The 12,882-nt window shown below is 43.5% G+C and overlaps 1 protein-coding gene across 3 annotated transcripts in view; it reads right to left on the bottom strand.

Annotated features, from left to right (window-relative positions):
- Positions 1–5,703: 5,703 nt before the first annotated feature.
- MAPK14 (mitogen-activated protein kinase 14) overlaps positions 5,704–12,882 on the bottom strand; it is a 72,300-nt gene continuing 65,121 nt past the window's right edge. For 2 of the 3 annotated variants that reach the window (XM_081247531.1, XM_081247530.1), the window contains exons 11-12: positions 8,888–9,061; positions 5,704–8,081 (exon numbers count right to left, since the gene is read on the bottom strand). In XM_081247531.1, the coding sequence (XP_081103657.1) occupies positions 8,014–8,081; positions 8,888–9,061 (242 nt within the window). In that variant the 3' untranslated portion in view covers positions 5,704–8,013. Of the gene's footprint in view, positions 8,082–8,613; positions 8,696–8,887; positions 9,062–12,882 lie in introns of all 3 variants that reach the window. The other variant, XR_014016963.1, reaches the window with a different exon arrangement.

The raw sequence follows: 12,882 nt of genomic DNA, 5'->3' as shown, positions 1-12,882 counted from the left end.
CATGCCTTACTCACCTCTGTCACCACACCTTGGCTTGAGCTGTTGCCTGCCTGGAATGCCATTTCTCTGCTTTGCCCAAGATGGGGCGGACCCTCGTGCCTCAAGACCTGGCTCAGTAGCACCTCCTGGGGCTGGCTTTGCCAGGCTGCTCCTGCCCGCGGGCGCTCTCCCTTCTCTGACTCCTGTAGGATCATGGCTCAGCAGGCCTAGACTTGAACTGTCAGTTAACTTTCAAACAAAACGAAACTGTAAGTTTCTTGAGGGCATGAGTGTCTTAGTTTTCTCTGTTCTCTGTACATACTCAGCAATGTGTTGTAAAGCCTTAATCCATTCCACCAATGAGCACCTATCAAGACACGGAGGAGACACGGATGGATGTCATGGATCCTGTCCTCAGGAAGCTCATACCCTCGTGAGGGAGGCAGAGCAAACAAGGAAGTGACAACACACTGTCACCTGCAGGTAGGAGCGTAAAGTGGTACCAGCTGTTAGAACTGGTTGGCCATGTGCTATCAAAAGGGTGAAAACGTGCACCTCATTTTTCCTGATGATTCCATTATGGGTGGATTTAGTCTACATAAAGCAGGCAAGGGGGCACACACTATCACTGTATTGTTTATCTTCTATATCAATAAAGAGACGTTTCCAGCATCGTGAGAAAAGAATAAAGAAAAAAAAATGCCTGGATGGACTGTTCCAGATTTGGAAAGCTGGTGCAAATTATTCCCATATGTGCTTTTTACTTGTGCTATATATGCATGTATCTATAAAAATATCAAGCTAGATAATTCTGCAATTTCCTTTTTCACTCAAGATTGTTGGCGAGATCCACCCATGTTGATTTAATCTAGCTTAGACTTCTCAGCCTTGGCACCAGTGACATTTACATTTGGGGCCCAATAATTCTTTGTGTGGCGGGGGTGAGGGGCTGCCCTGTGCATCAGAGCAGCGTCCCTGGCCTCTTCCCACTAGATGCCAGTAGCTCACCCTCCACTCCCCAGCTGTGACAAACAGAAATGTCTCCAGACATTGCCAGTTGTCCCTGGGACACAGACGAAATCTGGGGTGGGGTCGGGTAGCAGGGGAGAGCAGAGGCAAAGTCATGCTAGTTCAGTTGTTCTCACTGCTGTGTACTCTTTCATCACACGAATGCACTACAATTTATTTTTCTATTCTGTTTTTTGGCCGGGCCATGGGGCTTGCAGGATCTTGGTTCCCCAACCAGGAATCGAACCCATGCCCCCTGCAGTGGAAGTACAAGAGTCCAAACCACTGGACCACTAGGGAATTCCCTTTCCCATTCTCCTATTGATGGACTTTGAAGTTTGTTCCAGGCTTTTTTTTTTTTTTTTTTTTTTCCTGCTATTACAGATGATGCTTAGTGAAAAGTCCCCATACTCATTTCCTTGAGCCCATATGGGAAAGTTTTTCTAGAATAATTACCTAGAAGTAGAACACAGGGTCATAGGGATGTGTAGCTTCCACTTTTACTAAATCCTGCCAGACTGCTTCCAGTGTATGAAAGTTTTACAATTTTTGTGTAGTCAAAATCACTAGCCTTTCGCTTGTGGCTTCTGGGCTTTGTGACATGCTTCAAACGCCTTTCTCCATTTAAATCTTTGATCTGCCTGCAAGTGATTGTAGCTAAAGGGAGGAAAGGAGGTGTCCAGTTGTCTCAACACCATTTATTGATGCAGATGACTGAATTATATGCATCTGTGTTTATAAAAGTTATATATTACAGATTTAGGAAATTTTTTAGGAGTTACACCAACCTGCCAACAGCTCTTATTTCCGGGTAGTGGGGTAATAGATGTTACCTAGCTACATTCAAAAATTTTCAGCAATAAACATGTTTTACATGTGTCGTGAAAGAATAATATGTAGTTAGAAAAAGTACAATGGTAGGTGCTTTGACACTAGTCAGCTTGGTGCAAGTTACAGAAACACGTGGAGTGGCTACCTGACTCCCATGGAGGCTGGGGAGAGGCTGGGTGGGGTGTGGAGCGGGGTGGGACTTGTCGGGGGAGAGAACAGCTTCCAGATGGGGATACTCCCTACCACAAGCACTTTGTCAGCAGCTATCATCAGATAGGCAATGCCTCTGTCACCAGGCAGAGCTGTGGGTTCAAGTTGGGTCACGCCTGAGCAATGGTGGGGCTGAAACGGGCCTTCGTGCACTGGCACAGACAATGACATCACCTCACGACCGGCAACAGACGGCTGCGTTGGCTGCCCTGCAAGTGGAGCCAGCTGATCAGGTCACGGTAACACCCAGGACTCCCACAAGAAAATCCCACTCCCTGTCTGCTGAGTGCCATGGAGGTGAAATCAAAGGTGCATCTGGCCCAGAAATGGCCACCAGCAAAAGACGCCCAGAGGTTTTGTTCTATGGTGCCAGGGAAATGGTACAGTTATTGTTTACGAGTCTTTCCCCATTGGAACGTCAGCTCCAGGAGGGCAGGAATCTAACCTTTTTTTCCCCATGATCTCAGTGCCTGACACATCAAAGCTACCCAATAGCTCTTTGTGGAATGGCTGAATGAGGGTGCAAGGTACCCTAATGACTTCCAATTCCCCTTCTTTTTCCCTGATATTTTCACTTTAAAGTGGCAGATGGATGGGGAAACAAATTATCTAGATCATGGCCCTTAGCCATCTTCAATAATCTTTTGATTCTTGTTCCAATTCATTAAATTGCTGTGCATCCAACTTGAATTACAAGGCAAGATGGAGCCAAGAGAATCAGAAACCAATCCTAACACTTATCTCTTCTTAAACTGGGAACTTGCACACAGCAAGGTTTCTTAGGGCAGATAATCTTTACATATTTGGTTTCTTTCTTTGGATGGTCTTTGCTACTGCAGACTGTGAAACAGGAAAAACAGGAAACAGGACAAGATGATTTGCAAGTGATTAAAAGACGATAGTTATTCACTGACTCAGTCAGTAAAGATGAGATGCCTACTGTGTGTCAGGTACCATGCTAGGTGATGGGGACACTGTACTGCACAAGAGAGTTTGTGCCCTCAAGGACATACAGCCCTGAGCTAACTTTTATTGAGCACTTACTGTATGCCAAGGGCTTTACGTATCTTGACTCACTTCATCCTCACAATGAGGATTGTGAATCTGTGAGGTAAGTTCAGAGAGAAAAATAATTTGCCCAAGATTATACCAATAGGAGATGGAGAGGCTGGGATTTGAACTCAGGCAGACTGGTTCCAGAGTCTGTGTCCTTAAGCTTCATGTTTTTTCTCTTGAGCAAGTGATACAGACACCAGGCAATGACAAAGCAATGTGACAAGTGCCACCACTGATCAATGCAGATGAGTACCAAAAAAAAAAAAGCACACAGAAGCCACACCTAATCCAAGCTTGGGGATGCTCAGGGAAGACTTAGAGGGAGTGATAGGAAAAGTTGGCCCAGAGGAGTGAGGCAGGAGAAGGCAGGGGGTCCTAGGCAGAGGGAATATCGCGCACAAAGACCAGGAGACAGAGAAAGCAGTGTGCATTTAGAGCAGTGCCACAGAGAAGGAGAGGAAGTGACGTGAAGCTATGGAGAGAGGTGCTGAAGAGAGGCTGAGGGAGGGAAGAAGGTAGCTGCTGTAGCCCTTCGTTGGCCGCTTCTCTCCGGAGGGTGGAGGTGTGTTTCTATACCAGATGATAAGGAAGCAGTGGAGGGGGGCTGGGACCTGGGCGAGGCCCAGCGTGTGCTGCACGAGATAAGGCACCAAGTGCCTATCCTACCCATTCTAGTCTTCTTAGTCTCTAATTGATTATATTGTAAGCAATATGACAAATGACACAAATATAATGCAGATAAATTGCAATAATTGCAAATCTAGCAAAAGAGTGGATTTGATGAACTTGACAAATAATGCTAGAAAACTCAAATCTCAAGCAAAGCCACTGAAAAATGTGGATCTGGCAGACTCAGGATGACAATAAAGGGAGAGGTGATAAGGTGATCACCAAGGTGATCACTTATAAAAAAAGGACAATGTGAATATCAAGAGATTGAGGTTCATGGGAAAACAGGAAGATCTCCATTTTTTTTTTTTTTTTTTTTGCCACGGAGTGGCATGTGGAATCTTAGTTCCCTGACCAGTGATTGAACCTGTGCCCCCTACAGTGGGAGCTCAGACTTTTAACCACTGGACCGCCAGGGAAGTCCCAGATCCCAAATATTTTTGAAAAAATTCCCTCTATGATTATGCTGTAAAAATCAGATGGGAAGAATATTGTAGGATACTAAACATGGTTTCACTCGAAAAACAAACACTTGATTCTTTGTTATAAGAATATTTTTAAAATTACAAGCTTTTATAATTTCATTCGGTTTTCATGATGGAAGTCCCCATTAGACTTCCTCTCTCCCCGAATCCCCACCATATACAATGAAATTCTGGTCCCCGTTTTAAGTGGATTCACTTTTAGGTGAGCTTTTTCTGGTGTCAACCCTTTCCCTGAGCTAAACAGGCCCTTTGCTCTCAGCAGCCTGGGAGGAAGGTTGTGTCACAGTGCTGATTCTGGTATGGGAAGGCAAAATATTTCCTACCATTGTCTGATCCTTACAGGGGCTGATGTATCACATGTCACAACTGGGTCTCTTTTCTCTTACCCCCTTAAGAAGTCACTGAGGACAGAATGAAGACAAGAGCCTGTGCTTGGTTTGCCTTCTATCCCTGCCATCGTTCCCAGCTGCCAGCCAGGGACCAGACAGCACAGGACAAAACCCCCAGCTGCACACTCTCAACATCCTCACAACCCACCCTGGGACCCCTGTCAGTCGGCATTCCGGGGCCACTGAGGAAGGAAGCACACCAACACAGGCCCTGAGAACAGCTGTGAGACCTCGTGACTCTTTAATCTTGTGATGTAATCCAGTAGTTTTGAAGAATATTGTTGTCAAGGGCCATATGATGAGTCATCAAATACATTTGCTCAAAAGTCTATAAACAATGTACACATATAACCTTCTCCCTACAATTATAAAATAAAAGCATAACTTTCTACAGATAGTCTTGGAATGTCAAAGCTGAAAAGAAGTCAAGCATATTTAAACAAACTTTATGTTTCAGATGAGGAATCTGAAGTCCTAGGCCAGGGGTTGGCAAACTTTTTCTGTAAAGGGTCAGAGAGTAAATAGTTTAGACTTCGTAGGCCATATGGTCTCTGTCGTAACTATTCAACTCTGTTGTAGCACAAAAGCAGTCACAGACAATACATAAACAACGTGTGGTTGTGTTCTGATTCAACATTTATTTATGGGCACTGAAATTTGAGTTTTACATTATTTTTCACATGCTACAAAAATACTGTTCTTCTTTTGACTTCAAGCATTTAAAAAGGTAAAACCCACTTTTAGTGGGCTACACAAACAGGTGGTAGACTGGATTTGGTCCCTGGGCCATAGTATGCTGACCCCTGTCCTAGGCCACTCTGACACCCAAGTGTAGCCTGTAGTGTTATACCTTGTTTATTTGCTCTTTGCTTTGGCCATCCACATCAAAGAGTCTGACCTGCTTAACCATAAAATGTACAAGCAAGGAGCTCTATAAATGTTTTCTACATTTTAGGAGTAATATTAAGATCTGTCAGAAACATATGCCAGGCCACAGTTTCAAGACAATTGATATAATGCTATATTGTGTATTAAATAAAAACAAGAGAAAAATATAATAAATTTGAGAAACTCACTACATTTGAAAAATAGGCTTTATTTTAACCAGTGGTATTGTATGACATCCTATATGGCATAAATGAATACAGCCAAGTTCATGAGTACAAATAAAATAGAATTTTCCCTCATTCTCTCTTTCGTTTTCTGTTCAGAGAAATCAGGAGATGGGAGCATTATGCTCAGAAACCAAGGAGCTCTTCCACAGGCTCCAGCTGAGTCCAGGCTCCTGGCGCATTCAGCCTCTTAACACGTATATGGTCTCATGTGCAAAGATCTCTATGAAGAAAATATTCAGAGCAGAATTTCTGTAGGAAATCACACTAGCATTTACAACAAAACATGGCTGATAAAATTCATCCTGCTGTGGATCACGAGGATTTGAACTGCATATAAAGGAGATGAGGCCTCTGCGTTCATTTTCCTTTAAAGGGGGGGCGAATCCCGGGTAACTCCCGGGTGAGGTGTGATCACCATCAGCTGCCTCCTTCCTTCTCGCTCCAGTCCACTTGGGGGTCCTACCCTGTCCCTCTGGAGTGCAGGTATCACTGCACTGTGACAGAGAAATGGAAACACCTTGGCCCCAGTACAAGATTCTGTCACACAGCCAACACTGGAAGTGGCTCTACACTTTCTTCTTTCACAAAAGGTTTAAATATATGGGCCCTTATGTAGCACAAGATGCCTGAAATTCAGAAAATTATGAAAACAACTCTTCTCCACCCCTGAGGATAGTTCATCTTTATAAAGTTGAAAATACAAAATATTAAAATAATTTGCCCTTTCTCCCCATCAAAAGGAATCATATTCTCAATGGATTCCTGCAATATAGAAAATTCTGAAACAAAATTTATTTCTCCACAAACCAAGACCAAGAAGTCAATGTTAAGCTGCCAAGAAGACCCTTTTCCAAAGAAGGGTGGAAAAGACACCTCATTGCTTTAAAAAAAAAAAAAAAACATATTTAGACAAAGATAGCAAAAGGAGTTTCTGGCCTCATGAGCTTTTATTTTTCACTTTGATTTTCAGCATGTCTTAGCATTGGTTATTGGGAGTGAAGAGAATGACTTGTTCTCCAAAGTCTGAGATATTCCTGGGACAAGCCCTGATCTTTCCTGGTTGACGGCTCCCCCAAAATAGTCTGTTGAAAACCAGATGGCAAGAATGGAAATGCTATACATCCATCTGTTCCATTTCTTCATAGTTTTCACATCAAAAGCACCTGGAGTATCACTTGTGTTCAACACAAAATAGCACTGGGGGCTGAAGAGAGGATGACATCACTTGCCCATAGCATCAGCTGAGGTGACGTGGATTCTGAACTACCCACAAGGTCTTCACTGGCAAACTTGCCGGGCACCAGGGCCTCCCGAAGAGAACAGGACAAGCAACCGTGCATGCTCAAATAGCAAGACGTGCAAAACACATCACCACTCTGCTAGGAATAAAGAGCACGCAGGAAGTACACTGAGAGCAAGAACCAGCTTCTGACTACTGGGGCCAGTACTTAAGAAACCTCTGCACTGAAGGCGGTGGGTATGCAGAGAAATGGCAACAACACCTGGGTGGGGGTGTGGGCATGAGGGAGGAAAAGAGAGAAGCACATATACGCACGCTCACACATGGTGCCTCCGAAGGCTCCCTGGCCACTTCGGGTTCACAAGTGGCCGTCCAACAACCTGACTACTTGCCTGGCTCAGAACTTCATCCGCTGCACTCTCCTAACCAACTACACTTTCTTCTCTCCTTTTAAGGCACAGACATATTTATAGTTTCAGGTACAGCTGTTGAGTTCTGAGAATCACACTGAGCAAGTTAATCACAGATTAGTGCACAGAAGCCAGTTGGTCCTTTTTGGCTGATGCATCGCTGAGGGACAGCTCCAGGTGTGAAGCAACCAGAAGGTGTGAGCCTTCTCTCTATGCCACTGTGGGATGTGGTCAAGTCTAACCTCCACCGTCAAGGTGGGGCCACAGGAGAGGCCAAAATGGCAAAAGCATGACTGGGGTCTGGGATGTTTAATATTTTTCACTTTGCATTTAACAAACCCTACAAGATGGCAGCTCTTGCCCGCCTAGCTGACTCTCACGAACAAGAGCAAGCAGAGGCTGCCACAGAGCATCTGTCACTCCACGTAAAGTCACTGTGATAGTTTGCTCATAATCTCTTACCCTCCACGAAGTCAGGCACACATAACACACACACACACACCCCTTCCACCATGGAGGAAATCTTTGCAACAAGAGGCACTTGAATGATATTTGGAGAGTTCCCATGAAAAGGCCTTCCCCTCACAGTGAAGTGGGATCAACGGAACAGAAACCAGATACTCAAGACTCCATCTCTTCTTGGTCAAGGGGTGGTGGCACAAAGCTGATGACTTCATCGTAGGTCAGGCCTAGAAATTGGGAAGGAAGAGTACGATGTGAGAGTTTAGACTATTCACTTTGCTGGCAAGCACCCTAACTTCTAAGCTCAAGGTCCTTCCTCCCTGTTCAGGCCGCTGGTTCGATGGGCTACTTCAAATAATTGCCTCATTGCTTGTGTGTAATATCCTAATGGAGCATGTGATTACACAGAAGTTCAAGGATACATATAAAAGAACCATTTTTCTTGTTTCTTTCACCATCTAGTGCCTCCTCTTTAAAGCTCTGGAGAAGATGCTCAAGAGTAGCAAAGCAATCCCACACGCTACAGCAACAGATAATCCTGGCTTTTGGGATTTAACTCGAGTTCTGAATTTGTGTTTTATGGAGAGAATATGAGATTGGGCATGGGAGACCTGGGTTCCATTTCTGGCTGCATCCCTAACTATGTCTAAGGTAAGAGATATGATATAAACTCTCTTCGCCCCAATTCTATCAATGGTAAAAATTCCCTATTCCCTACTTAGCTCAGAGAGATGGTATAAATGCAGAAATTCTGAGAACCTCAAAGCTCTATGCAGACGTGAGGGGCTGTGCACAAAATCAGACCAGACAGAAGCATCTCAAAGGTCCAGAGTGTCGACATCTACAACAGACAGTTTCCATCAGAGGAACATACTCATTCTGCATTAGAGACCCTCATTACAAGTTTTAACGAGTTGGATATAACCAGAAAAAATTCCACCACCCCCCCACACAGCTTTTGGATAGTGGTTCACCTAGGAAAGATTTTTAAATCTAAGTTCTCAAGCTAGATGTTCATCCTGCTATGACTTACTTTTCCATTCATCTATAAGGAGGTCCCTGCTTTCGAAAGACTGATCGTAAGGATCAGCCACTGGTTCATCGTCAGGATCATGGTACTGGGCAAAGTAGGCATGTGCAAGGGCTTGGGCTGCTGTAATTCTCTTATCTGAGTCCAATACAAGCATCTTCTCCAGCAAGTCGACAGCTATCAGTACCACAGATTGGAAGGAAAAAAAGAAGAGTTTTTAACACGTTACCAAAAATTTATGCCTTATTAAGCAAACACACTGTTTTGACCCTTCATACCCAAACAAGGAATTCTCCAAAGTATCTGATCTAGGATATATTACTCCTTTCCTCCTTTAAACATATACATGTGTGTGCATGCTTGCATGCGTGTATGGATGGGTGGGTGGATTTTGTATTTTTTAAGAATATATTACTGGGACTTCCCTGGTGGCGCAGTGGTTAAGAATCCACCTGCCACTGCAGGGGACATGGGTTCGAGCCCTGGTCCAGGAAGATCCCACATGCCACGGAGCAACGAAGCCCGTGCACCAAAACTACTGAGCCTGCGCTCTAGAGCCCCCGAGCCACACTACTGAAGCCCGCGCGCCTAGAACCCGTTCTCCGCAACAAGAGAAGCCACTGCAATGAGAAGCCCATGCGCTGCAACTAGAGAAAGCCTGCGCGCAGCAATGAAGACCCAGTGCAGCCAAAAATAAACAAACAAACAAACAAACAAACAAACAAACAAAACCGCCAAAAAACTAGAGAAGAATATATTAGTAAAGAAGAATTTTAAAAAGTAACAGATTGTGTTTGAACAAGCTTTTGTGGAATGTCAGTGTCAAACTGCTACCACTATGGTCAAAATGTCAGAATGAAAGCCCATAACTAAAGTAATCTACAAGAGGTAAGTAGGGCCGGTTCCTTACTGTTTTGTCCCTTCTGTTTATTTACTAACATAAGGCAAGTGAATATTCATCTAATGGGTCTAATGAACAAATTGAGGATTTTTTATGGGTGTGTGGATGAGACGTGGTATTTGGATAAAATCATTATGAGCAATTTCAGTATACAAAATAATAGGACAGTGACTAGTCAGTCATATGCCCACCACCAACAATTAACCTTCTGTATTTCTTTACCTATATATACATATATTTTTTGCCAAACCATTTTAAAATAAAATTACAGACGTGAAACTTTACCTCTAAATATTTCAGCATACAGATAGCTTCCTACACAATCATAAAACTGTTATTACATATGACAAATATGTAATTCCCAAATATCATCTAAAATCCAGTACATGTTAAAATTTCAATTACCCTAAAGTTGTTTTTTATACCTAGTTTGTTCAAACCAGGATCCAATTAAGGGCCATGCAATGCATTAGATTGAGTTTCCTTAGTCTCGAAATAATCCCCCCACTTCTAACCCCTATTTTTTCCTAACTTGACCTGAAAATACCCACCCCCAGTTGTCTTGTGCTCTCATGTACTTACACCCTTGTTTTCCTCTATTCCTTGTATTTCCTGAACCCTGTTAGATGTGAAAATTTGGTAAGAATTGGGTTATAAATATTTTTGGAAAGGATATTTCATAGGTGATGCTATGTACTTAATGGTACATGAAAGCCATTTGTCCCATTAATAATGATGCTAAATTTGATCACTGGGTTAAGATGTTTCTTTTTTGCCCCAAGAAAGTACCCTGTGGGACACAGTTTCTTTCACTTACAGCTTTCAGCATCCATTGATTTTTCCTTCCCAGCAACTATTTCATTAGGGGGTCACAAAACAGTGGGTTTTTTTTTTTTTTTTCTAACTCTTACAAATGAGGATGTTTTGAGTTTCAGAACGGTGGCACTTGGGAGGACAAATAGTGACATTTCGACAGTTATCACTTTGGTGTAACAAAGGCATTTGAGGCTTTGCAAATTATCGATGTCTCCGTAAATGTGGAAGGGGGCAGGGATGGGTAGTGAAGGGGAGGACTGTTTCCTGAAGAGATCCATGCTGCACACACTGGAGGATGTAAGAGACGCCTGTCCCGCAGCCTCAATTCCAGAGTAATCCAAAGGAGAAATGTGGGTTTCAGAGGAATACAGGGACAAAGTGAACATTTATGTGTCAAGTTCACAAGTTTACACTTTAAAGCATTGGAAAAATTGCCTAGATATACGTTCTTCTTCTCTACTTAGAAAGAATAACCTTATTAGGTGTCGTTTGGGTCATATGATGAGTCTTTGCCACCCCAGGGTAAAAAGAACCATGTCCTTATAACCAATACCTTGATAAAAAATAAGATCAAGGTTAAGAAAAAGATTCCTCTAAGATCTTGACAGATACAAATACACACACTCCATCAAAGGGCAATTTAAGTTTTACTTCATGTTTTGAGGATAATGGTGAAACATGAAGTCAGTAATGGACAAAACAGAGCTGTCAATATTTACACTGTTAGTATATTCCTTCTCGGTTAATATGCTGGGCACAAGTTCCTGGTCAGTAACACCATGTTCTGCCTGCAAGAAGAGACTCTTTATATGACATCACTGGGCAGTGGACTGATAGGTCTGTTTAAATTCTGAGAACTGCTGTGCTGAGCAGTAGATGACTCAAAGCCTCCTTCAACTCACTAGCAGCCTGCAGTACTAAGTGGTATCCAGTTCTTTTGAATGCTTAAATGTCATGATTCCAGAGAAGGGGGACACCTATCAGGGTAGATGTGACCCAAATAAACTGCTGGGACACACACATATTCCCCCTTCCTTGGAAAAATGAATTAACAAATCTCTTTGAGTCAGCCATCAGGAAGTCAAACAGTAAGCATTGCCATGTCAAAACGTGAGCTGATATGATGAAAAAACTCATAACAGAATGACAGACAGGGAAGCGACCAGCATACAACATAATTTCCCAACATCCTACAGTACTTATGACTCAAAGAGAGCTTCTCACAGACCCTTGAACTAGATAACACAGTATAAACAAATCATACAAAGCCAACCAGAGCATACCAGGGCAGATGCAAACCCAAGCCAACCCCGGCAGAGTTCTGTATACCCCTGATGAGTTTGTGGATTTATTCTCAGATGTGAGAGTGATCCAGCTGAGACCTGACATACTCTCCATCTCCAAGGCCGACATGGACTCATCTATAGCTGCCTAACACTTCAGAGTGCGAGCAACTCTGCTATTGTAAGAATTATCACAGTAACACTAAACTGCTCTCAAACAATCACCGTGGATGAAGTACTTAAAAAAGTAAAGCCACTTAGCCTTCACTCCAACTTCTAAAGAGGCTGTCATGGGTGTCAGCTCTCAAAAGGATAAAACTAAACCTGAAGCCCGGCTGCTGGGACCCTTAAGCAGAGGGATGACCAAAACTGAGATTTAAAAACATACTACTAAGGGACTTCCCTGGTGGCGCAGTGGTTAAGAAGAATCCGCCTGCCAATGCAGGGGACACGGGTTCAAGCCCTGGCCTGGGAAGATCCCACATGCCGCAGGGAGCAACCAAGCCCATGCACCACAACTACTGAGCCTGTGCTCTAGAGCCCGCGAGCTGCAACTACTGAGCCCGTGCGCCGCAACTACTGAAGCCTGCGCGCCTACAGCCCGTACCCTGCAACAAGAGAAGCCACCACAGTGAGAAGCCCACGCACCACAACAAAGAGTAGCCCCTGCTCGCCGCAACTAGAGAAAGCAAGCACGCAGCAACGAAGACCCAACACAGCCAAAAATAAATAAATAAAATTTAAAAACAACAACAACAACAAAAAAACATACTACTAAGATACAATCTTCAGAAAAGTAAGAAGGTTGCTTGTACTATTATCACAGCATTGCTCCCCTCCTGTCATAGGGAGGTCCTGGTCTGATTTTTCTGTGTCTGTCATTAAATAGCACTGTCCCCTGTCTTCTCCTAGCGTCAGGGAATTAGAGCCTCAGGCAATAACACTTTTGGGGACCAAAAATAGTATACATCAGCCCCCGGTTTTAAGGAACAAAGCAA

The sequence above is a fragment of the Mesoplodon bidens genome (assembly GCF_964165515.1).
Source record: "Mesoplodon bidens genome assembly, chromosome: 10".
In the NCBI taxonomy this organism is placed as follows: Eukaryota; Metazoa; Chordata; class Mammalia; order Artiodactyla; family Ziphiidae; genus Mesoplodon; species Mesoplodon bidens.
Note: the sequence above shows the minus strand (reverse complement) of the source record. Positions and strands in the feature narration are given on the sequence as shown.